Source organism: Maylandia zebra, linkage group LG8 (assembly GCF_041146795.1).
Source record: "Maylandia zebra isolate NMK-2024a linkage group LG8, Mzebra_GT3a, whole genome shotgun sequence".
NCBI lineage: Eukaryota > Metazoa > Chordata > Actinopteri > Cichliformes > Cichlidae > Maylandia > Maylandia zebra.
The window spans coordinates 26,668,923-26,693,549 of NC_135174.1; the positions used below are offsets into that span (position 1 = coordinate 26,668,923).

The 24,627-nt window shown below is 40.2% G+C and overlaps 2 protein-coding genes across 6 annotated transcripts; one reads left to right on the forward strand and one right to left on the reverse strand.

Annotated features, from left to right (window-relative positions):
- Positions 1-352: 352 nt before the first annotated feature.
- tex47 (testis expressed 47) lies at positions 353-5,047 on the reverse strand. The gene is made up of 8 exons (XM_012923189.2): positions 4,888-5,047; positions 3,541-3,613; positions 2,372-2,475; positions 2,220-2,284; positions 1,416-1,491; positions 1,084-1,218; positions 849-996; positions 353-686 (listed from the first exon to the last, which is right to left on the reverse strand). The coding sequence occupies exons 1-8, from the start codon at positions 4,993-4,995 to the stop codon at positions 649-651; spliced, it is 747 nt and encodes a 248-aa protein (XP_012778643.1). The 5' UTR covers positions 4,996-5,047; the 3' UTR covers positions 353-648.
- A 1,643-nt stretch (positions 5,048-6,690) lies between these two features.
- Positions 6,691-22,641, forward strand: ndel1a (nudE neurodevelopment protein 1-like 1a). 5 transcript variants are annotated; one of them, XM_004565876.3, is made up of 10 exons: positions 6,691-6,826; positions 8,833-8,929; positions 12,705-12,858; positions 16,870-17,018; positions 17,935-18,071; positions 18,201-18,374; positions 18,758-18,852; positions 18,950-19,086; positions 19,222-19,256; positions 21,579-22,641. In XM_004565876.3, exons 2-10 carry the CDS (start codon positions 8,844-8,846, stop codon positions 21,587-21,589), a joined length of 978 nt encoding a protein of 325 aa, XP_004565933.1. In that variant the 5' UTR covers positions 6,691-6,826; positions 8,833-8,843; the 3' UTR covers positions 21,590-22,641. The 5 variants fall into 5 exon arrangements, with proteins under 5 accessions (XP_004565933.1, XP_004565934.1, XP_004565932.1 ...); XM_004565877.3 differs by having other exon boundaries at positions 21,582-22,641; XM_004565875.3 differs by lacking the exon at positions 19,222-19,256 and having other exon boundaries at positions 21,582-22,641.
- The last annotated feature ends 1,986 nt before the right edge of the window (positions 22,642-24,627 follow it).

Here is a 24,627-nt window from a genome sequence, read left to right on the forward strand (position 1 = left end):
GCACATAGAAGTCCAGACGAACCCATATGATCAGTTTCACAATGTCATTCAAACCAAGGCAGACACAGCAGCAGGAAAATAATCAAGCCTTAACTGTCCTTGTTAACCTGCATAACCACCAGCTTCTTATACACACATGAAAGCTTCTAATCTGTTTTAACTAATCCAGATTCAAGGAAGTGCCCTTATAAATCTTTAACTGAGCACAAGTATGTGTTAGCAGTAGCAGAATGCTAGCATTTATTCATTTATTGGCATTTATTAACTGAGGATGTAGTAGACCACTGTACTGTGACAGATGACAATTTGCACGTGACTTGTTATAATACAAAAACCTGTTGGAAGACATAAGTGATGTATTTTTTGAATATGTCTTTATTTTAGAATGGGAAAACAATGCCACACTATTAGATTGCAATACATGGCTAGGTACACAGACAATAAAGGGGAAGCAAAGAGTGAATGGATCTTTTGGACACGTACTATTTATCATAAAAGACAGGAAAGGCAGAGGATGTCTGACGACCACAAGTATCACTAGAATAAGTGAACAGTAAGTGCAGCAAATATTTTCAGTGTAGGAACCAAAATCACTACAGGGAAACAGTCAGTCAGGAAACAGTTGGCCTTTGACATTTTGTTCAGGGGTTAAACAGCGGAGAAAAGGTTTCTTGGATTCAGCTGTCCTGTTAAACCATCAGAAAATTGACAGAGTTACGTATGTATCATATCTCCATTCATATGTATCTGATCCAACACAAGGATCAGTGCGTATTTACTAAGTTCCAATATTTTCATATTGGAAATGTTCTTATAAATCTTTACACCAACTGGAAGCTGTCACTTACCAAACTCAATACTGATGTTTAAGGTGGATTTGTACATATCTAGGTACTGCTGCAGGCTCAGGAGTTCCTCTCGACCCAAAAGCCTTTCCAGAATTTTCTGATGGACGATCAGCTGCGGTGTCTCATCCAACACTGACCCAGGAAGAGCCTTAGATTGCAATCATGAAGTCATAGAAAAACTCTGAGAAAGTTTTGGTTTTCAAAACGGAAAAAGATCATCTGCAAAGAAACACACCTTAGATTTTTCAAGCTTTTTGCTCAGATTTTGCAGCGTTGACAGGACGCTGCATACAAGGGTCTCTATGCTGACATCTTCATCCTCCAGTACCTTAACTGCGGGATCCCTGATCACCTGATCTGCACCCAGCACCTTCAGTCACACAGCAATACATACACACAGGAGACAATCAGAGAATCCAATGTCTTGAACTTTAAAAACATGAGATTGGCTACAACTGAAGGTATTTATTATGTCTCATTTATGTACTAAAACGTTTGTATTCTCATAATCCTCTCATGCATTAAAGTACTTCAAGCAATCAAGTGCAAAGATAAAAGACAGCTAACCTTGTAGCTCCACTGCTGGAACAGCCTTCTTTGAGGGTTGTGATCCAAAAACACAATCTTTACTTCCAGCAAGGTGCTAAAAAGGATGTGCTAATAATTATTATGGCTCACACAACACACAACAGCAGGTTGTGTGTGAAAGCTTAAATATTTATTTGCCTGCAGCCAGAACGAGCAGCTGTTGGTCTAAAGCAACAAAAGCACTGTGGGGGTTTGCCACACTGGCAACAGCCGACCAGCTAGAGCTGCTTCATAGAAATATACACAAAAATGCCACAATGGTCCACTGCTGTTGACTGGAAAGATGTGTCAATGTGGTGGCCGTTTTGGAGCGAGGCAACAGCGCCTCATCATTTCAGTCCAGAACTTTCTAATTTTTTTTTTACTAATTGCCATGCAGCTTGAATTATTACAGATGCCAGACATGTATTTATGATAGTTAAGGTTCAAATGCTGTTTTTCATACCAAAAGCTTAGTTTTGACATGTTAGAACAGTAGGAAGCACAAAAGTATGGAATGGTCAGACACTCTGAGCGAGATGACGGCAGCAGAGATGCAACAGCTTTGCGTCTTTATGCTAAAACACACTGCAAGGAGTCGACTGCTCAGACATCATCATAAGCTTTTGTGAATCTGAACTGATGCAAGGCAACCACGGGATTATATTTGCCCTCTCTGTGGGCTCTGTGGCATGAATTTCTTAACAGACAGCAGACAAGCAATAAATATGAGTGAAATGGGATGCACCGTATCTCAGCGTATAATATATATATAGAAGTCACCCGCAGTATGAGAAAGATTACCGGTGTGGCTGTTGTTGCATGACTTTGACGTCTCTCAAAACAGAAGTCAGAATATCCCTGGACGACTGGAAGAGAGAGGCACAGCAAACTTTGAGCACACACTTTCACAAACTTCAGCCATACATTTGTTGTTTCTGTGCAGGAGAACTTACTTCAATGATGTGCAGCAGGTAGGATGGATAAATCAGCAGCAGGCCTGTTATGTGATCCCATATGTACTGTTTGTTCAGCTGAAAGTTGAGATTTTCATAATGAGCTGCGTGGAAACAACAGAAGACAAAACCCTCTTGTTTTAGTGTTCATCATTTTAAAAAGCAAAATGAATGCCTTTAAAGTCTTTTCAAGACCTAATAATTGCAGAATTGTGTATTATATTCAGCCTTTTACAAACGAGCCACAACTACTAGCTAAGCATAAGACCGAACATGGCATATTTCTTCAGTTTTTAGGCCACTGAACAGAGATTCAAGAAGTCCCTTTGATCTGGGGTGAGTCTTTGGCCAAATCAAAGTGAAATTGATTTTACTGATTAATATTCTCTCAGATAAATATCCATCAGACAGACTAATTAAACTTCTTATCTGTGTTCTCTTAGCTGCGATTCCAGAAGTGTAGTAGAAAATATGGCGCTTTCAGATTATTTTAAACTCTGAACACGACCTGCTCTGAACCAAATTATGTGTTCAGAATCAGTTGCCATGGTGATCTAGCCAGGTAAATAAGAGAGCCACCTTCACGGCACAGAAGTCTGACTTTAATCGCAACATAACAAATCCAACAAACCCATTCATCTTGTTTCATAGCACACACTTCTGGTGAGGGTTAAGAGGTTAATTTAAAAAAAATAATTTTCAAAAAGAATCTTATTTGCTATAATTTATTTGTTTCATTACTGGAAAATCATTAAAAAAATTAAGACCTTATTTTTTTTTAAGTATCACAGTTTTTAAAAACTCTGTATTCAGGCTTCCTTCTGTTTTCGACACACAGGCACAGCTTTTCCTGGGGGCTTCTGTGGGCTTTCTATTCTGACTTTAGTCAAAGAATTTATTTCTTTTTTACAGGTAAGGCCTGCAGACTCACTCACACATGGAGGTGTGAAAGCTATAAAAGCACCAAACACAGGAAGCGAGACAGTCTTTCACTGCTTTTGTTAAGATTCAACAAGAAGCCTCGGTATTTCAGGGCAGCAAATTAAGTAGGAGTATTAATTTGTCCTGCCAGTATAACAGGATCATTCCCCTAAAGAAAAACTGGGTTCAGTTGGCATCAGGTGATTAGTCCCTCAGTCTCTGTAGCTCTAAGGTAATTGCTGGCTGACCTCCCAGGTCTGTCCTATCAGCAAGGTCGTGGGGGAGCCGAGAAATCATTATCAGCCGCTGCAGGATGATCTTCTGTGGGGAGAAGGTGGGGGGGACTTAGAAAGCCTGCAGAGTGACAACAGAATAAGCTCTGACATGCAATCCAGGCACAAAAGGAGGATCATTGTCAGGTGCGCATTTAAAATTTAAGGCCGTGTGCCAATATTTACAACCTGAGCTCCTTTCCATATTAAGCTAAATACAAACCACATCATCCCCCAGATTCTTCCTCCGTGTCACTAAGTGGTGAAATAAACTAGTCCTAGTTTCTTCCTCCTCCTTTTCCTCAAAACCCTTTTTCTCCATCTCTTTGCTTTAATCTCCGTCTGACTTCTTTCGCCGTCCGATTGAAGCACTGACTGAGTGAGGGCTAAGCGAGCTGCCCGCCTTCACTGTTTATAAAAGCGCATATCCTAGAAACCTATTGTTCTGCAGGTCCTATTAAACAAAGCCTGCTGCAAAACACACTGGTGCGATTAACACAGCAGCCAATCGCAGAGCACCACAGCCTCATAATCAGGGTGCTTCAACCCCAACAGGAAGAAGGACAGTGCATGTAGGGATGGCAGGTGTCTACATGGTGATTTGCACACACACTCTTACTGTCTATACTATGATGATGCTGATGATGCATTGTCATACTGCAATATTCTGAATGGGTGTAAATGTTGCACTAAAACCTGTATACGTATTCCAGCACTGCTTTTCCAGATGTGCAAGCTGCCATTTCCCTTGGTGCTAAAGTTGATTTTCAGCCTTGTCCCTCATGCACAGAGATTTCTTTGATGGTATTATTTGTAGATGATGAGATATTCATACTCTTTCCTTGTAACTTACTCTTTCATTTTGACTCCATCACTGAGGAAGAATATTCTATAACTGTTCCACAATTTGTAGATGTAGTTTTCTGCCCACCTTTACTTCTGAGAGCCTGTGCCTCTCGGAGTTGCTCTTTTTATACCCAATAACGTTACTGATGAACCTAATTACTTGTAAAATGTTCCTCCAGCTGTTTCTTTTTAGTCCCATTTACTTGTCCAGTCTTTTGTTTTCCCCCTTCCCTTTTTGAGACCTGTTGCTGCCATTAGATCATATTTTTCCTGAAATAGTAAAATGTCTTTATTTAAATCTTTGTTTTCGTTTTCGATCCTAAATCTTGTCCAGCTAACTCTTCACTCATCTGTGTGATGTCATTTAAATGACATTTCATAACACAACGCGTGTATATATACTGCTGCTTATGTTTTGGGGTCTTTCAGCTTCATTTTCACTCACACATCACCCACGTGTCCGTTAAAAACACAAACCTCTCTCACTTTGCCGTAAATCACATCAAACATGGATACTGTGTCTGCATCCTGTGGATCTTTCCACGAAATTGGAAAACCGTCGACATCCAGCTGCGACATGGTCATCTCGACCCTGTTTAGCGGCTCTTGTCCGGTGTGTTGTCCGTTACCATCGCAACACGCTCCTACAGCATACGTTTGACGTCAGTACATACGTAGTCATTAATTACTAGAGTCTGTTCGCTTATTAATACACTTTATTTGTCCCAAGCTTCCCGTTAGAGCAGCCAAAATATGATCCTGAATTTGAAAAAGAAAGAAACAACAACAAAAAACTGAAGGAAACGGATGTAAACAAAAATGTCGACAAAATAAAATAAAAAGTTAAAATGTTGCTTATGTTTAAGTGCTCACATTAATTAACATGCAATGTTTTAAATAAGCATAAACATAAATGAAAATATACATGGGTAGAATAAAAAGAATAAAATAATAAAGAAAATTAATAAAACAAGTGAAAATGTGAGCAAAATATTTTAAAAATCGTACAAAAATAGCTCAACATGTGAATTAAAGCTAAATAAAACTAAATAAAAATGTTTTACTAAAATAAGGCAAATGCCAGAAAACATTCAAATGTCTCAGCGTAACAAACTAACGTGTGGACTCTGCAGACATTAAGCTGTTATTTCCTGTAAGCTTCCTTTTGACAGCAGAGCTGAGTCTGTGAGCTACCCTCCACCATAGTTTCCAGCGTTTAGATGTGTGTACATTTAAAAAGCTGTTATTTTAGGATTTTACATTCAACAGCTCTTATTTGTTATTTCTTTATCTCAAAATGTTTTAGTACAATGAATAACTAATTTATTTGTAAAAAAAAAATAAAATAAAATACAAAAAAACAAAAAAAACCTTGCAGAATCAAAACGTTGATTCATGCAATAATTTTGAGGAACTGTGTTGTAATTTAGCATCTGTAAGTTATTTTCTTCTCTCTCATTTTAATCTGTAAACTATTAGACTAAGGAGCTTGGAAAGAAAAGCGTCTGCACTTCTTTAAGTTTCTTGAAGACGTTTCATCTCTCATCCCAGAAGCTTCTTCAGTTCTTAGGTGCAACTGGTGTAAAGTCCCAGATGGGCGTGTCCCGTAAGAGGGTCACTCCAGAGTTCACCAGCTTGTCCTTTAGAACCGAGGGAAGAATGGTGTTGAAGGCACTGGAGAAATCAAAGAACATGATTCTCACAGTGCTTCCAGCGGTCTCCAGGTGAGCGAGGGAACGATGTAGGAGGTGAACTTATATCTCTAAAGAAAAGCATACTTAATTATATGCACGCATTAATTTTTAGATGACTTCAGGCACAATTCAAAGGCTACACAGACTGCTGTTCTAGCCCACTGCCGCCAGGTGATGATAATTTAACATTGACTGAGTGTTATGCGCAGTTCGTGAGCAGCAGTGAAGCTCGCGAGCAAAAAAGGCACGAGTTGATGAAATCCACTCCTAACCATAATTTTACTTTTTATTTTTTATTGCATTTTCTTTTCTTTATATAAACACCAGCCAACCAAAACACAGAGCTCTTTACTGTATTAGAAATTAAATATTTAATTTTATCATCTGAGCTGATCTACTCATTATTCACTGACTATGAGGATCTTTCACCTCAGACAAAATAATATTTATTATTATTATTATTATTATTATTATTATTATTATTATTATTATTGTTATTATCAGTAAAATATTCTCCACATATTCTCAGCCTTGTGAATATTCTGGCATAAGGATCCAAATTATAGCTGAGGTGCGGAAATAAGAAGGATCTGTGTGGAGGGTGTGTTTCCCTTTAAACGCTCCTGTGAGCAGCAGAGATCAGCAGACGTTGGAGGGGACGGTCGGCCTCGGCAGCCGTGCAGGATGGACCGATAAACAGCTCTGTTCGAAGCGATGTTCAGGTACCGAGTTCATTATCCTTTATTTTATTTTTGTAGTGGAAAACAAATGGAGGTGAAACACTGAGAGCAGCGTGTCGTCGGTTCGTTCGGCTCCTTTGCACACCCAGTTTTGACAGCTGAGCGCATCATCATCATCCTCCTCAACATCATCTGCACGTTTTCAGCCGCCAAGCTTGGTATCATCTCCAATCCTGTGTTATGTTTCCAACGCTAACCCGATTATTTAATTTGAGGTGGATTTTTTTTTAATTGCTTTTCTTGTAGTGAAAATGTTTATCACCTTCGGCGGGGCTGTGGTTGGCTCGACATATGGTCCGTGTTCAACAGGGTCATTTTTCTGAGTGAGGAATTGAGATCAGGTTATTTAAAGGTTAATATTTCACCCTGCAGTGATGTGGCCTGTTCAAACCACCCTTAGTTTGCACCTACGCCTATTTAAATCGACAGACTTCATAAAAACTAAATGGAAAAATAATAATCCCATTAATTTGGGAAACAGCGGCTCCAGTGTGTGCTGCTGTTCCCCGGCTATAATTTCTCCTTCGAGCCGTGAGTGTTGGCTATAATATAAAGCTGAATTATTCAAAGGATGACAGAATACATTTTTGCATCCTGTGCTATAAAAAGTTAATAGGATTTCTGCTTGAATGGCCTTCAAATTATTTTATTATTTTTTTCATCCCCTAGTTCAAGATTAGATTCGGTTATTTTACTCAAAATGTGAAATTTACTGCTAATTTGTTAGATTTAGTGGAATTCGTCCAGATGTTTCCCTCAGTTAAGCTAACCACCTGCTGGCCCAGATATGATATGGCCCAGACTTCACACTGCTCTAAACACTTCATTTCAGACAGTTATTTCCTGCTCTTGGGTCTTTGATGTCAAAGAGAGCAGATGTCGCTAATATGGTCACAGAAGCCCCACCCACCCACTCACCGGTCAACCTTTCTATTTATGAGCGGCAGCCAATAAAAAGAAGGGTAGCTTAAAGCAGTGGTTTTGAATCTCAGGAGTGAGTCCCAGTGGTGGAGCACAGAGGAGTGATTAAAGATTAATTTGAGCTTTGATGCTCATTTAGCAGTTCCTGTTCCCTTATGTGGCAAATAAACTAGAAATGTAGACCCACTGTGGGAGCTATTACATCCATAGCACCAAAGAGAAGCTGTGCTACCCCTGTGAAAAATGTCAGGCTTCATACTATCACTGTGTTCTCTTGTCTGCATCGGGTATTCTTCATGTTCTAAGAGAAGGTGAGACAGAGTTGGAATTGGACTGGTACCTTCACTGATTTTGCCTATTGATTAACTTAGACCTCAGCAGATCTCACGAGAGCAAAACTATCCTCCAAAATCATTTGTCCAGTTCTTGCTGGATCTGCAGCCTAGTGTTCCCATCCGCTCCTGCTCACAACTGGTTTGGTGTTTGGGGATTTAAATTCCCCCTAAAAGTTATCAATGAGGCTCCCGGTCTCATTGTTACCTCTGTGAACTGTGCTTTGCATTAACATCTAGGCCCATCGGGTGCTACGCATAGGAGGCATTATACACAGCCTAAACAAGCCTGTGGAGTCTTATTTGGGCCAATCTATGATATATTTAATCATACAGAAGGCTCTACATCAAATTAAAAATGCTGTTTTTCAGGAGTGGTTGCTCTTATTTTTTTTTATTTTTTTTTTAAAGCCTGGAAAGCACATTTGAATGCTGTGTGCTCTGCAGTTGCCTCTGTTGGGTTTCTTGCAGTCTGTAGGGAGTCCTTTTGATGATTAGCTCCCAGCTGTAGTTTGACTCATTGATTTGTGAGTCTAGTTCTCACTTGATGTTGTGTCTTTAGATGTTTGCTGCCTTGTTGGGGATTGAGAGAGCTTTAAGGCTTAGAAGAACGACTATGAGAAGAAAATGGGTTTTTCTCAAATGTTTATACTTCATCTGTTAACCTTTCGTCTTTTGTAGGATTGTCTTTATCCCACTGAAATCACGCTTGTTTCCCGATTCCCTCCTGTGTAGATTTTTTTGCCATGGAAATGGATATGATACCGAAATTCTCCTCAAAAGATGAGGAAATCGACTTTTGGAAGGCTCTTTCCTTCAAGTACAAGAAAAGGTATGTACAATACACACTGTGCAGGCTCTGTTTCTCCTTCAGTAACATCAGTGCCTCAGCCCTTTGGAAACACTTAGTTAAATAATAATGCAGGTATAGTTTTGTGTTTTTTACTCATAATCAACAAATCTCATGAAAAGATTGTCTGGTGAAGTCCAGCCTAGTTTTCCCATCTTCTTCCTCTGCTAATTCAGCGTTTGGGGCTTTAACTTCTCTTTGGTCAAGAGTTACTTGTGGTAGAAGATGCATTGACAGGAGGAAAAAATGCACAAACTTAATCTTTTAACTGTAGGTACATTTGGTTATTGTGCACCTTGATGCTCAAGTACCACTGTCTCTTTCATGCACATTGAACCTGATAAAATTCAGGTGAGCCAAGCTTTTATATGGTACCTGGGGAAAATGAAAAATCCTCCTCAGAGGCGACCAAAGCATATATTCAACTCCTCGTGCACAGCATTGAAATGAAGGTTAATGGGAAGTAAAAGCTCAAATGTGCCACTGTTCCTCCCAGTAATCGGTAAGATATGCAATACATCCTTCATTTCAGAGGTATTGTCATTCAAAACTGGAACATGTGAGCTAAAATGAAAGCATTATTTTTATTCCAGTAATAATAATAATAATAATGGATACTTTATTGATCCCCATGGGGAAATTACTTGTTTTTCTCTGCATTTGACCCATTCACTCAGTGAAGCAGTGGGCAGCCCACTAAGCAGGCGCCCGGGGAGCAGTGTGTAGGGACGGTACCTTGCTCAGGGGTACCTCAGGGTAGCCGTTAAGTGGATTCGAACCGCTGACCTTCCGATCATGGGGCCACCACGTTACCTACTGAGCTATCCCTGCCCCATACAGTATACATTTGTTACTGCTTTAAATAAAGATCCCCTTATGTGACTTCTGCTTTAGGTTGGAGGTTGTTTTGATCTTGATTCTTTATATAACAAAGCTGCATTGTGCAGTTCAGTGATGTTTTAGACTATGGTGTTTTTGCCCATCCTTGTTTCAACATGACAACTCCCCTGTACACAAAGCAGGCACCATAAAGTAACCATATCTCCCCAGTATTTCAAACCTACCCAACATCTTTGAGATCACCAGCATGGCGATGCTGTACAGTAAAATGTATATAATTCATAATTCTTTAACATTTTAAAATGACAAACTTAATTGGTAATACAACACATGTTTAGCTAATATGATTGATTAGAGTTTTATTGTTAAAAGTAAAACAATGAGCATTAAACTTCAGTTTACAGTTGATTAGCACTGGTTATTTTATCTTTATACATACACCTTTATATCTCAGAAGGCAGAACAGGTCGTCTACCAGTCAGTAGGTCAGGGGTTTGATCCCCGGCTCCTCTAGTCTGTTTTGAAGGATCTCTGGGCAAGGGACTGAACCCAGAGTTACCCCTGACACATCCATCAGAGTGTGAGTGTGTTAAAATTAGGCTGAGAGCACTTAAGTATAGAAAAAAGCTTTTTGTATAAACGTGCGTGTGATTGTGTCAAGTGTAATGCAGTCATTAGCTGAAGTCCTACTACTTCTTACTGGTGCTGCAACCTTTAACCTATGTAAATGATCTCTGTGCAGCTACTTCTGAACTGAGAGATGTCTTTGTTAGCGACATTTGAATCACAAGATCTGATGGTAACCAGTCCGCTCTTTGTGTCTGTGGGAGAAATGCTTTATCTGCTATCTGTCAGTCTTAGACTTTCAATTAGCAGCCGCTGTTGGCATCTCCGGTGACACTTGTGAGACAAGCAGTGAAATCTTCCTTCTCAATTTCTTCCCACAGCGGCAGCTCATATTTCACATTAAACATAAAAGGCTCCCACGTCTCTTTGTCCCATCTTTGAATGATTTTTCTGTGCAGATTCTCACTGTTGTTCATTCATCGTGTAAAGATTGCTGCATTTGTATGAAACCTATTTCTGTGCTCTATATGCTGCTTGATTAAGATCAGCTGATTGAAATGTCAACAATAGGTGCTACAGGAAACAAGCTCAGGCCTACGCCTGATTATGTAAGACAATGGGCTTCCTTCAGAGTGGAGGCCATGTTTATTGGGGTCATATAAGTGAAGGACAGTTCCCAGTTTGTGTCTCTGAGGTACAGAGGTACATTGTATTATTCTGTGTAGCTGTTCACAAAGCCCAGCAGTGCTGTCCTGTGCGCTAAGTAGCAAAGCAATACCATGATTCTTCACCACTGTACAGCGATAACACAGAGGACCTCGGGTTTGAACTTTGAATGAGCAAAACAATATGACATGAGTGTGTTTGGCCCACAAAGGGTTCCCTTGTCATGCTGTCTGGTTTTGAACGTAGGGAAAGAGGAGGCACCAGTGTGCAAATGTGTGACAGCCAACCTTTTCAGAGCGAAACCAGTTCAAAGCCCGGCCTGGCTCGACATTACCGCGGTGGCTTTGAAAACAAATGGATGCCTTGGCTCGGTGCCACCCCGAGCACTTCAGCTCCCATGATGCCATTTTTAGACAGCTGTGTGTGTGTGTGTCCGTGTATCAGTCTCTCAGTGACCACATCAGCAGACACTTACATAATCAGCACTTTGCGGTAAAGCTGGTCCAGGATCATGTGGCTCGTTGTATGTTTCGAAGGTTACATTGGAGAGTCAGAGACGCACTTCTTGGTTAAAACACAAATTTCAGTTTGACCTCACTGCCAGCATGTCAGCTGGCACAATAGTGTCAGCTGTTTTTACTAGACAAGATCGACTGCAGCGGCCTGTAAAGCTGTAAAGATGGTAAATCATTGACTGTTTCATAACAGACTGTTACAGACTCGCAAGGTATGGTAAGAAGTTAGCAGCAGCTTCAACAGTGACGTCAATTCCAAGCATACCAGGGTTTGTTTCGTTGGCATTTGTGGATTCTTCTTGTCCGACCTGCTGTTTAAAGATTGACTATATTAAAAACATCCTCAACTTGTAACAACCCTCAAGCTATTTGGTGACAATCTTTGCATTTTTCCTGCACAATCGAGGACCATGTCACAAAGAGAAGGTGATAACTAAGTGACTCAGAGATCATCAAAAACATTTCAGATCCATGGCCTGAAAGCTCTTCAGATCTTAATCTGATTGAGCGTCTCTGGTAAATTATGTTGTGTTAGATTACATCAAAAATTGACTTGACAAGCAAGAATTTCTGTACTCTGTTGAAAAAATCATGCTCCATCAGGAGAAATCTGTGCAGTTTCCATCCAGATGATGGATGGGCTTCAGTCTTGCTCTCAACCCTTGTCTCATAAACATAAAGACGAGTAAAAACCGGCCCAGTTAAAAAGTCTTGAAGACAAAAGCTGAATCTGAGATTTCAGAAAAGGAGCAAAGTACAGGGAATAAATCAGTTTTTATAGTGACGCTGTAGTTCGGGTGTGTGGATGTGGGGTAAAGCGGTCACTATTTGCAGAAGTAAATTTTGCACAAAAGCAACTGTTAGTCTTTAAATATTAATTCCTAAGTTAATATTTTATAGCAGTTCATCTCTTAGGAGAAATTAAAGGGTTAAAACCCTTAAAACACCCCCTTTACAAAGTAGGTGACACAAATTGCATTCGAGTTTGGGGAATTGTATCTGGGTCAGATCTCGAGCGCCCAGAGGAGATGCAACGGCGATAAAAATAAAACCATATCCAGCTGTAAAGTTTGATGAATGCATCCACCAGCCGTGTCTCCCAGGCTTGCACGTCTACCTCTTTCTGTCTCGACTTGTCGTCTAATGGCTTTCTGTGTGTCTGCCCACAGCTGTGAGGAGGCTCAGGAGGAGCTGCTGGAGTTTCAGGAGGGGAGCAGGGAGCTGGAGGCTGAGCTGGAAGCACAGCTTGGCCAGGCCGAGCATCGAATGAAGGACCTGCAGTCTGAGAACAACAGACTCAAGAATGAGGTTGAAACTCTCAAGGTAACTGCTGCAGTCTGTGGAAAGCTGACCATAGACTCTATAAAAGATGGACATGACTTCCATCATAGATATTTTGAGGCATCATAATGTGATTTTTACTAATTAGTGGGTGGCATTGTATGGGCTACATCCATTATTTGGTGTCAAACTAAAGCCCTGGGGGCCTAATCTGGCACAGCAGTGTTTTGTTTTTTTTGGTTTGCAATCTGTAAGCTTTGGTGCAGTGCTCCCAATTTTGTTCCACCAACCCATCAGGAAATGCACAATTTCCCCTTGTAATCATGTCCAATGTGACCGACCACACTTCAGCAATATATACATGACACCACGTAATTAATATCTATATAGAGTAACCGCTTTATCTGATAGGTCGTTGTGCTCACTGTGAGGCCTGCATGCTAGAATACATTATTTTAAGTTTGCGCACTTTGGCAAACCGTCCTACCGTTTGTAGTTTATGGACATTTCCGCTGTCGCACAATAATTCTAGCATAAATTCCAATAGGTAGGACAGTTTGGCACTGAATTTTGTGTTGTGCGCATGTGCAGAAACAACAGGTAGGATGGATTCCCAGAACACCTGGTAGTTTAGCATAGCTTAGCATGCTAAAAGCTAGCTATAACCAGCACCTCTAAGCCTCTCTAATGACCTTTTTCTTAATCTAGTTAATTTACCTAAACCATAAATGGTCATGTTCTAAGTTAATTTAGTCATCCTGAATGTTTTTAACATGTTTTTGATGGGTTAGATTTAAGAGCTGAGAATCAGGTGATCAACATGTCAGTGCCACCATGTGGTCAGGAAAATCCTTGTGAGCTTTTCGTGCCATTTTCTGGCATTTTACGAACAAACTGATTTTAATTGGTTAATTAAAAGCCTGATAGAATAATTGCTACTGAGCCATAATGGCTTATTTTAACAATCCAACTGTATCTCATTAAGCTTCTCAGATTTATGTGGTGAACCTAAAGAAGACCTTCACTGTGACTTTCTCTCTCACTCTGCATTTATGATGAGGCCAGCATTATGTATATATGTTTCTAATATTAACAAGACATTAGGCGAGTGTCTTCACACGTATCCTTGAAATAAATATGAGGGCTTTTTTTTTCGTCGCCATCTATCATCTGCTGCCCTTGAGTGTAGTCTCCTGGGAGTGAAGAGAAGTGGGCCTGTAACAGCTGCTGCTCCTGTAGAAGCGATGTCTTGCAGAATAAATGTTTATTGGCTGCCTTCTCAAAGAACAACACCTCTTATTTTTGTGGCCCTGCCTTTGTTGGATTTCTAGCTGTAACCTTATCCTGTAGTTTACTGGCCTCCATGAAAACTGAGTACAGTCCTGGAGATGAGATGTTTTAAAGTGCAATCTAAATGGTAATCTCGCTGCAGTGGGAATCTGAGGTATATCCTTCCAATCTCACCACCTGTTCTGCCCTAATCTGGCTGTATACTGATGCAGCTGATCTGTGCCACACTCATAAATAATGCATCGGATTGTGTCTTGCTGTTATTCTCACTCCATAATTACCAAATCCAAGTGGCTCATTTCTGAGTCCATGTTTCAAGCCGGGTGAGTCGAGCCACCTGCAGGGAAAACATGTTTGTGCCAAGGTGTCTGACAGGTTTCACTTTCAGCAGTGCTGACTTCACACCTTTGATTTGGAGGAAATGCAGCACTGGTGAGATGTTGGCGCAACACTGGGGCATGTCTCATGGTTCTAATTTTACTACACACACCATAGCTTTGTATCTTAACAAAGCTTTAAAGGAAAAATTTCTGAAACAGGATGTAGGAATTGAATTTTTCCTAAAACATAAAAAGGACACAAAACAGCACCCTTATAAAATAACACGGGTACAAAGAAAATGGCCTAGGACTGACTAACAAACCACAAAGATAAACTGCACAAAACTAACTGAATAAAGTTGTGAATATTTATCGTAGACTGTAAGAAAAGATGTCTGTGCCATGTTGGAGTTTGAAGCCGTTACGAGCGTGAGAGCACACGCTCAATGGCTAAAAACCTTTAATGGACAAGTCAACAAACATATCCTGGATAATCCTCCTCTCTCCTTCCGTCCATCCATTTTCCACAGATTATCTCAAAGCAAATTGGTCCTGGGTGAGGGGCCAAGTACGTTTTTTATAAATGCACATTTATCAAACTCTTTATGGTGAACTAAAAGCATTCATAATGCATCACATCTCAGAAAATATACTAACATTCTGAAAACGTTTGATTAAGAAAGCAGTCCTTTACAGATGTTCATGAAACACAACCTAATCTTAAGTGTTATTTTCTGATTTGTGAGTAATATTCTCGTGCTGTGTTTGTGCATGTAGACTGCTGCAAAATAATAATAATAATAATAATAATAAATTTTATTTATGAGCGCCTTTCAAGTCACCCAAGGACACTTTACAATAGGATAAAACACTTAGTAAAACAATGGCAGAATAAGAACAATAAAATAAAGCACAAGATAAAATGAACAAACAGTGGATTCACAGTGAATATGCAGATTTGAACAGATGAGTTTTGAGTTGGGATTTAAACTGGGGGAGAGAACCAATATTTCTTATTTCAGGGGGCAGAGAATTCCACAACCTGGGAGCAGAGCAGCTGAAAGCTCTGCTTCCCATGGTGGTGAGGCGGAAGGAAGGTACAGTAAGCTGGACAGAAGAAGAAGAACGAAGTGAACGGGCAGAACAAGTGGTGGTTAACAGGTCAGAAAGGTAAGAAGGAGCGAGGTTATGAAGGGCCTTGAAGGTGAGCAGAAGAAGTTTGAAAATTATCCGGAATTTCACAGGGAGCCAGTGAAGTTCCTGAAGAACAGGGGTGATGTGCTGGTAGGAGGGGGTTCTGGTGATAATGCGAGCAGCAGAGTTCTGAACCAGTTGAAGCTTATGGAGGGATTTTTGGGGGAGACCATGCAGAAGAGAATTGCAGTAGTCAATACGGGAGGTAACAAGACTATGTACAAGAATGGACGTAGACTGGGTGGAAAGAGAAGGAAGCAATCTGTTAATGTTACGTAGATGGAAGTAGGCAGAACGGGTGAGGTTATTGATGTGTGATTTATAAGAAAGTGAACTGTCTAGGATGACACCAAGGCTCTTAACCTGAGGAGAAGGGAGAACTGTGGAGTTATCGATGGTGAGTGAGAAATGGTTTGCCTTCAAAAGGTTGGATTTGGTGCCAATAAGGAGGATCTCAGTTTTATCCTCATTGAGCTTTAGAAAATTAGAGGTAAACCAGGATTTTAACTCGGATAGACCTTCTGTAAGGGAAGAAGGTGGGAGGGAGGAATCAGGTTTGCAAGAGAGATATAACTGGGTGTCATCAGCAAAACAGTGAAAGTGAAGATCAAATTTGCGGAAGATGGTACCTAGAGGGAGGATGTATATTATAAAGAGAAGAGGGCCTAAAACTGAGCCTTGGGGTACACCAGAGGTGACGGGGAATAGATGAGAGCGGAATGATCTTAGTTGAATAAACTGGGAACGGTCGAGGAGATATGATTGAAACCAGGCGAGGGGTGTGTCAGAGATGCCGAGAGAGGAAAGTCTGCTTAGAAGGACAGAGTGAGAAATGGTGTCAAAGGCTGAGCTCAGATCTAAAAGGACGAGAATCAGAGCTTCAGATTTATCTCAGCGTTTGTGCTTTTAAACTCTGTTAATTGGACCTGCTGAACGAGAGGACTGTCTGGCCTTTCTGCGGCTGGCTGCAGCTCAGTCATTACTTTATCAGCAGATGTAGGTCAGACACACAGACAGGCCCGGTGGTGTTTATCATGCCAATTGTCTCAGAGCTGGTGGATAAATGGGTCACACTGCTGCGCTTTTTTTTTTTTTTTTTTTTTTTTTTTTTTTTTTTTTTTTTAAATGGAAAGGGAAAATGAATGGAGCACTGAAAAATGTATGGCGGCGTGCTTTGGGAGCTGTTCAATCATGTGTTTAAATGCATGCAGTCAGATGTTCAGTACATGTTGTCTGCTCTCCTCCTCAGGAGAAGATGGAGCAGCAGTACTCTCAGAGCTACAAGCAGATCTCCATGCTGGAGGACGACCTCGGCCAAACGCGCAGCATCAAGGAGCAGCTTCACAAATACGTCAGAGAGCTCGAGCAGTCCAACGATGATCTGGAAAGAGCCAAAAGGTCTGTTTGGACTCTTAATACTTACTAAATAAATAAAACAGTCTCAAAGTTTCCTTTGTGCTGTGTGAACCATTTGACCATGTTTGTGGTGTTTATGCACCTTTAATGAAAATATCGGACAAACAATACAGATCACTGTGCATTTACGTGCACTACTAGACCACCCAGTCATGTGCGCTTCAGTTTTGATGAGCAAGAGTCAAAGCAGTAATCTATCTCTGGTACAGCTTGCTAACATCGTTTTTCTAACTCCACCCTCTTCTCCAAATGTGGTAACTACAGCTAAAAAAACAAAACAAAAATCACAACAACAATAATATGGTGGTATCCTGAAAGTTAAAAGTCATATCGTGATAGTTACATCCATCTTTTGTGTACAGTATATGATGATAATATATCACATCTAACAGTAAAGGGTGAAGCTGCAAAGAGCAGAGCAGTTCAGCATAGCCAAGAAAATGACTCTTTCAGCGCCAGCCCCCAGTGGCCTTTGGAGGAACTGCAGCTGTAGCTACTTCACATTGACTTCATTTGTTTTCAGCCTCTGAAAGTTTCAACTTGATTTTTAGGTTTTAGCTTTGTTGCTGGGATCATGTAGAATATTCAGCATAATAAACAAATGACGCTACCTTAAGTAAGTGCAAACACACTTCTGTTTCTTGCCTACTTTGTGATGTTGGTTACATTTTTATAAAAATTTGCAAGAGATAAAATTCTAGGATCTCATTGCAATTAACAAATGGCTTCAAGTCAATTGATTGCTGGACAAAGCTGGATTAAAATCAATAGATAAGCCTCAGATATTGATTACTTACTCATTATTATTCAAGCACTAGTGTCTGCAGAGAACATGCCTCTGAGGTTATTTGCACATAATTACTGAAGTCTTTTTCCTTTTTAAAAATATTTCTTCTAGAGCAACTATCGTGTCTCTTGAGAACTTCGAGCAGCGTCTGAACCAGGCCATTGAGAGGAATGCCTTCCTGGAGAGCGAGCTGGATGAGAAGGAGTCGCTGCTGGTCTCAGTGCAAAGATTAAAGGATGAAGCCAGAGGTGATTACTCACTCATGAACTCGAGCTCATTAATGTGCAGCTGCTGCAGTCTTTTTCCTCTGAAGGTTAAAATCTGGGTTTTCCTATATATATTTGTTACAATTATCTTTTCTTTTTTTTTAAAAAAAGATTTACGGCAGGAGCTCGCCGTGCGAGAGAGGCAGGCAGACGTAACCAGGATGTCCGCTCCGAGTTCACCCACACAGGATAACGTGAAGATGGACACGGCTGTGCAGGCCTCCCTCTCCCTGCCGGCTACCCCACTGAGCAAAGGTCTGGACAACGCCTTTGCCAACCAAACAGGTAGCTGCACAACGTCTTTCCCCTCAACATGCAAGTACAGACATGTAGCTCTTTATTTAAATGTTGTGCTGCGCGTATATTTGCATGCAGAAAACATTTATTTCTGTAATGACCCAGTTCTTGTGCAGTTAAAGTGCAGCAAAGACCCCATGAAAACCTTTTAATATATTTTGGCTCAATTATAAAAATATAGCAGATTAACAGTTGATTTTAATGTCTTTAATTTAACAAATATTCATAAATAAGTGTCTGAAATCTGCCAAGAGGTTATTAAACAGGGGGAACTAATTGCTTAAACAGAATAATGATTTTGAACTCTGTAAAAGATTTAATAAAATAAAAATTGGAGGAATAAATTGGTTTCTTTACTTTTTTCTAACTAGTGCTATCAAATGGCTATGGCAGCAACTCACCTCTGACCCCCTCGGCCAGAATATCAGCCCTCAACATTGTCAGTGATTTGCTCCGGAAAGTTGGGGTGAGTCTTTCCTCCTCCCTGTTTCTGGTTCTCATTTCCACCTCTGGCTTCATGTCGGAAGTCCTCTCTTTCCTCTTCATCTTTTGTGTCCTCACAGGCTCTCGAGTCGAAGCTCGCCGCCTGCAGGAACTTTGCCAAAGACCAGAAAGCTCGGAAGACGTTCGCTCTCGACAACAGCAACGCGCTGAATGCAAACTACTCCCAAGCGCTCCATACGTCATATTTTGATAAAGCGTGAGTGAAAGCACATTCAGTCTGTAGTTTTATTGCCCGTTACTGTCACATGTAAGTGTGGACAGCATGGTTGTATTGTTGCGTGAATAAGGACGAGTATCTGAGATGGTGTGCATTTGTTTTTCCCCCCAGCAGGACTGAGATGGTCATATTCCCTGCATTAATTTGGGGTAATTGTAGCTCCTTCACCTGTTATGCAAGTGTGTAGAGGGCCATGCATGCTGCCGCTGCTCCTTAACAAGCCTCTTTTCCCATCTCATAGAAATAAGTGTGGGCTGGATAACCATTTAGTGGTGGTGGCGTGGTGCTGCTGAAATAATCTCTCAACTCTAAAGTGACCTGATTCATGTTTTTCTTGTCTATACTAGTATAAAGTGTTTGTTTTCAGCTCCAGATCTAACCAGTAATGCTATTAACAAAGTCCGTTTTTGCCATACCTTTTTATTTGTTTTAATTTATGGCTGGAAGTCCCTCAGGAGATGATTCACGAGAGAATCTTCAGTCGGATTGGATTTATTTAGGGTGCTAACACCTCCCACATGGATGTGTACATATTTATGAATTTAATTTACAACAAACATAAAATGAAAACCAACGTCCTGATGAAGTTGGGAAATATAGCAACAAGTGGCTCAAGAACCTTATTAGTAAGCACTACCTAATATGAGTATATAATAACACCTGCTAACAGGATCCAGGTGTTGGTTTATTGTTGTATATGATGACAACGGTTTTGTTCAGCTTGAATTTTTTTGCTCTTCATGCTTATGTTGCCAACAGATCCTTACTGTGGGGACTGGCAGCCAGAGGAAGTGTAGTGTTTCTGCTGTGCGAGAGAAATATAAATAGGCAGAGTATGTGTGCACAACAAGGGCATTGTCTGGGTGACTTCAGAGCAGGGAGGTCTTATGAAGAGTACAGTCACATTCAGCTATGTCTGGCCATTTATTAAGAAAAAATGACTTTATACTTCAATAAATGAAGTTCCAAGAAATCACCAGAGCTGCAATAAAAGTAATTTTGTTTCAAGATCTATTTAAAAATGACAAGTAAAAAGTGTCAGGTAGTATAATTGACAATACATCGTAGTTAGGGTTGTAGACTTATTTTTTTATTTTTTGGCCTAATTCAGACAGATTTTTGTAACTTTATTCACACTGTTCATGGAAAAACTTTGTAACACTGAGAAATGTGCTTTTCCGTCGGCACAGGAATTTGGATACACAGAAACACCAGTTCGATACCAGTAAAGAAAACTTCCACACAATGCCCAGCCCAGTCTTGAAAATGTAGTTTCACTGGCACTCCTCCAAAGCTCATATTTCTGTGCTTTTCAAACTCCTACCACACAGAGGATGCCTTTCATGCCCCAACTGTGACCCACAAAAGAACGCAGTGAAACCAGTTGGATAACTCTGGGTGACTCTCCTGCTTCCTTCCCAGTTTCTGCATTAAACTTTTATTTTTAGCGGCACATGCCTGTGTTTGCTAATATTGCCTCATGTCTGCTATGCAGCTGTTGTCCTGTGTGAGGTGAAGGGCGTTTGATAATGAGGACAGAGCCACCTCCTGCTGCGCCGGTCGGTGCTTCGACCTGTGTTGGCAGTTTTTGATAAAGTAAAACCGACCAAAGCTTTGAAGCTATCTGATCTCATTTTCCCTTATGTATCTACAATACAGTAGATAAATTTTTACTTGAATACAGTAGTTTAGTAAGTATATACTTAAGTCTCTACTAGAGCAGAAAATAATTTGTCTTTATTTTATACAGAGTATTGATGCGTGTCTGTTCATTCTGTCTCAAACAAGCTTTTATTTCTTTATTTATTTGACATCTTCCCCCTTTGGGGCCACCATAACTTTGAGCCAATTTACTTCTAATTGTGTGCATCTTAAAAACAGCTGTTGAGGGAAAGTATAGGTGGATGGGTATATAATAGGTAGATGTAGAGAAATCGTAATCATGTGTTTTAGAGCCACATTAAATATTTGTACTGGGATGAGAGATACTATTATTATTTTTTACATTTCTACCAAATTTATATCTTTGTATTTATGTTAGTTGTAGCTCCTGGCATAGAAAGTGTGCCAGCTGACATATGTCATGAATTTAGCTGTTTTTATCCATTTTTAAGTGAAAGCTAAAAACCTTTTCAGCCAGCCAGGTGGTCCTTTGATTATTGATGATTATTACTTTTATGTTTATGATTGAGAACATACAGATTATTGGACACATTTATATCGACTATCTCAGCTGCTTTTAAAAACATACATTTGATCTATCTTTATTTATTTTCATGACTGATCATTTTTATTATATCCGATTCCTGGCTTTCATAATCTGGCACCAATGGGCTTCCATACTGACCACCTTGTTTGCATTCAAATTAAACTGCTTTAACTGTGTGGAGGCTTTGATTGGTGGCTGGTAACGGGTGGATTCGTGTATCTGCTTCCGGGACCTTTTGTTTCAAAAGTCTGTTTTCTCGCAGCAGGACCGTGAACGGACTCGAAGCTGGTACCCGGATGGCCATCACCGCGCCTCCCGCCGCCTCCTCCCACGGTTTAGTGCCCCTGGCTTTGTGATGCCAACATGAAACACAACAGGAAGAGAAGGCGCAAAAAGAGGGATCACGAAAGGCTAATACTGTAAAACTTACTGTTACTGTGGCTCATCTCCTCGTCTTCCCGCGCTGCCTCTCTCTCTGTCTGTCCTCACTTGTGCTTTGTTTGCTGTAAATTAGTCTGTATATGATGTGTTACTGTATCCACTGTTTGCTCACAAAGACTGTTAAATCCCCCCCTCTGCTTTTTTTTACCTCAAGGATCTCCCCTGACATGTGAAGTGGTTTCTAAGAATGGCATATCATCTGGAAAGGGAAATATTATGCAGTTAGTCTTGGAAATGATGAGTTGCTTTTTTGTTTTTAAATCTAAGCAGCCTCTTCACTGATCTTTAACTTAAATTACTTCAGTTAAACCACTGCTGAACCCTCTAATTATAAAAATCAGCAGGTTTATTGGATGCAGATGTCCTAAATAACTGTGCCATGTGGCCTGTGACTCCACCAATTATTGAGGTTTCCAAGAGCCTTTCCAGGTAGTGATTTTTGGGTGATTCTGGCTTCTGGCGCCATTCTCATGCGCTTGTATTTGACTTCTTATTTAGTTCCACAGAGTCGGGAGTTTTTCAGTGAGCCAAACACACCATGTAACTTCTGAACCGTGTGACATGACGTGTACAGTATTGGTCATATTGATCGTTATTGACAGGCAGCCAGTTAAAGTAGTGCTGTCATAGTGTTCGGACCAGTTAACCAGCATTCTTACAGCCTGTAGTCGAAACGTTTTATCCACATTTTGTTCTTTGAATTGATGCACAAACCTTTCTCAGTTGCAAGTGAAGCACTTTGACCTTGTTTTGTTTTTTGTTGGGTTTTTTTTTTTTTTTTTTTTTTTTTTTTTCATTCGAGTGCAATATTGCCTGTTTGTGGGTTTAATTTATTTTAAATTTCTTTTATAGCATGTTTCAATAAAATATGTAATTATACCACACTGATTATGTTTTACTTGGTTCTTGAAGTTATTCTCAAGGCAAAGACTACTTTTCATTCTCTTCTCAAATATTAATGTTTGCTGTTTTTCTGTTGTATCAGTTTAGAAATTAGAATACGGTGAGCTTTTCATATTAGTGTTGTTTTGGTAGTCCAGAAAAATAACAAGAAAACTGAAGATGTTATTTAAATCAGATTTGACTGAATCTATAAGTAAATGGTAATGGTCTGTATTTATATAGCGCTTTTACTAGTCCCTAAGGACCCCAAAGCGCTTTACATATCCAGTCATCCACACATTCACACACTGGTGATGGCAGCTACATTGTAGCCACAGCCACCCTGGGGCGCACTGACAGAGGCGAGGCTGCCGGACACTGGCGCCACCGGGCCCTCTGACCACCACCAGTAGGCAACGGGTGAAGTGTCTCGCCCAAGGACACAACGACCGAGACTGTCCAAGCCGGGGCTCGAACCGGCAACCTTCCGATTACAAGGAGAACTCCCAACTCTTGAGCCACGATCGCCCCGTCGTCAGGAAAAACACCCATACCCAGTTCTCAGATGTGTTGATGCTGTCAAATTATATTTTTATGTCAGTCTAAAAAGACTGTAGAAGACTTGAAAACTGGAAATTATTTCTGTGGATTTAAAAAAAAAAATTTTTTTTTAAATTGTTCCACTACTAGAAATACTCTAAGAAGATTCTTACATATATCTATACTAATGAACTTCAGATACAAGATACAAGTAACCACAGTGATGTCACCTATTGGTTTCATAGCCACGCCCTGAATCTTACCCTGCTTTATTCTACTAGTACATGCCTGTGCTACAATAGTGATTTGGTCCGTCTCTGCTTAATCTCTCAGGTAAAAGATTTTAAAAAATGAATAAATAAAAAAAATAGGTTGTAGATATATTTTTTTTTTATGCTGAAAATGTTTCATTTTGGCCTCTTGCTATGTGGCTGACAGGCAACGTGATGGCTTTATAATATAAGAACCATTTAGTGTTTTTATTATTCAACTTATGTGGCTGAAACTTAATTTTCATGTCATGAAATTTAAATTCTACAATGCTTTTAAAATGTGTGACATGTGCGTAAAGGCTAAAAATAGGTCCTTTTAGCTGGTTACTAGGTTGTTCTTAGGAAACATGATGACATAACATCTGATGCAGATAAGAACCTTCAGGGTGCTATAGCGTACCAAGTTTGGTAGTGCAACTCCACATCGTGTAAGAGGAGTTCATGGACAAATAAGGCCTGTGTGTTTGCATCTACCTGTGGACAGCTGTGGCTTAGCAGGTAGGGTGGGTTGTCTGCTAGTTAGGTCATTGGTTCAAACCCACCAGGCTGTGTGTTAAAGTGTTCTTGAATAGCAGAACTCTGTGTAACAAAATGCAATCGGCTTGTTAAAAAGTTTTTAGACTAGAAAACACAGGTAAAGTTTGGCCACACAGGTTTTGCACCACATGACATTCCTAACAACCTTCCTAACTAGCTAGTTAGGAATGTCATGTATCCTACCGGTCTTGAACTGGGGCTCTTTGCATGCAAGGCAACTATTTTAACCACTACACCAGGGGAAAGCCCTGCACGTACCCTAATACAATAAGAATTCACACTAGTGACTGAAATTCAGAACACTGATGACTATCATCACAGTGAGTATTAGACTTGTATGCAGTAGAGGTGGGCGGATCGATCCAAATATCGATAGTATCGATACCAACACTAAAACCAAGTTTCAAAACACATGAAAAACTGAAAGGTGTTTTTTGCTGTGTTAACTAATTATTGTGGAAAGTAATAATCACAGTGACATAGTGGTGATTAAAATGTGTTCAGAATTTGAAACTTGAGAATTCATCTCATAAGTCATGGCACGCTACTCTCCCCCAGTTAGCTGCCTGAGTAACTTATAATTATTGGTACTGATATCGGCAATACTGGCCCTGTATTTGCTTGGTATTGGATCAATAC

Bases quoted from the DNA above. Each gene is read 5' to 3' on its own strand.
- tex47 (XM_012923189.2), bottom strand. From the start codon at position 4,995: ATGACCATGTCGCAGCTGGATGTCGACGGTTTTCCAATTTCGTGGAAA. The intron at 1,219-1,415 runs GTTAGCTGTCTT...GTGTGACTGAAG, and splicing joins TCCAGCAGTGGAGCTACAAG to GTGCTGGGTGCAGATCAGGT. The intron at 997-1,083 runs GTGTGTTTCTTT...TTGCAATCTAAG, and splicing joins AAAAGCTTGAAAAATCTAAG to GCTCTTCCTGGGTCAGTGTT.
- ndel1a (XM_004565873.3), top strand. From the start codon at position 8,844: ATGGAAATGGATATGATACCGAAATTCTCCTCAAAAGATGAGGAAATC. The intron at 12,859-16,869 runs GTAACTGCTGCA...TCTCCTCCTCAG, and splicing joins ATGAGGTTGAAACTCTCAAG to GAGAAGATGGAGCAGCAGTA. The intron at 18,853-18,949 runs GTGAGTCTTTCC...GTGTCCTCACAG, and splicing joins ATTTGCTCCGGAAAGTTGGG to GCTCTCGAGTCGAAGCTCGC.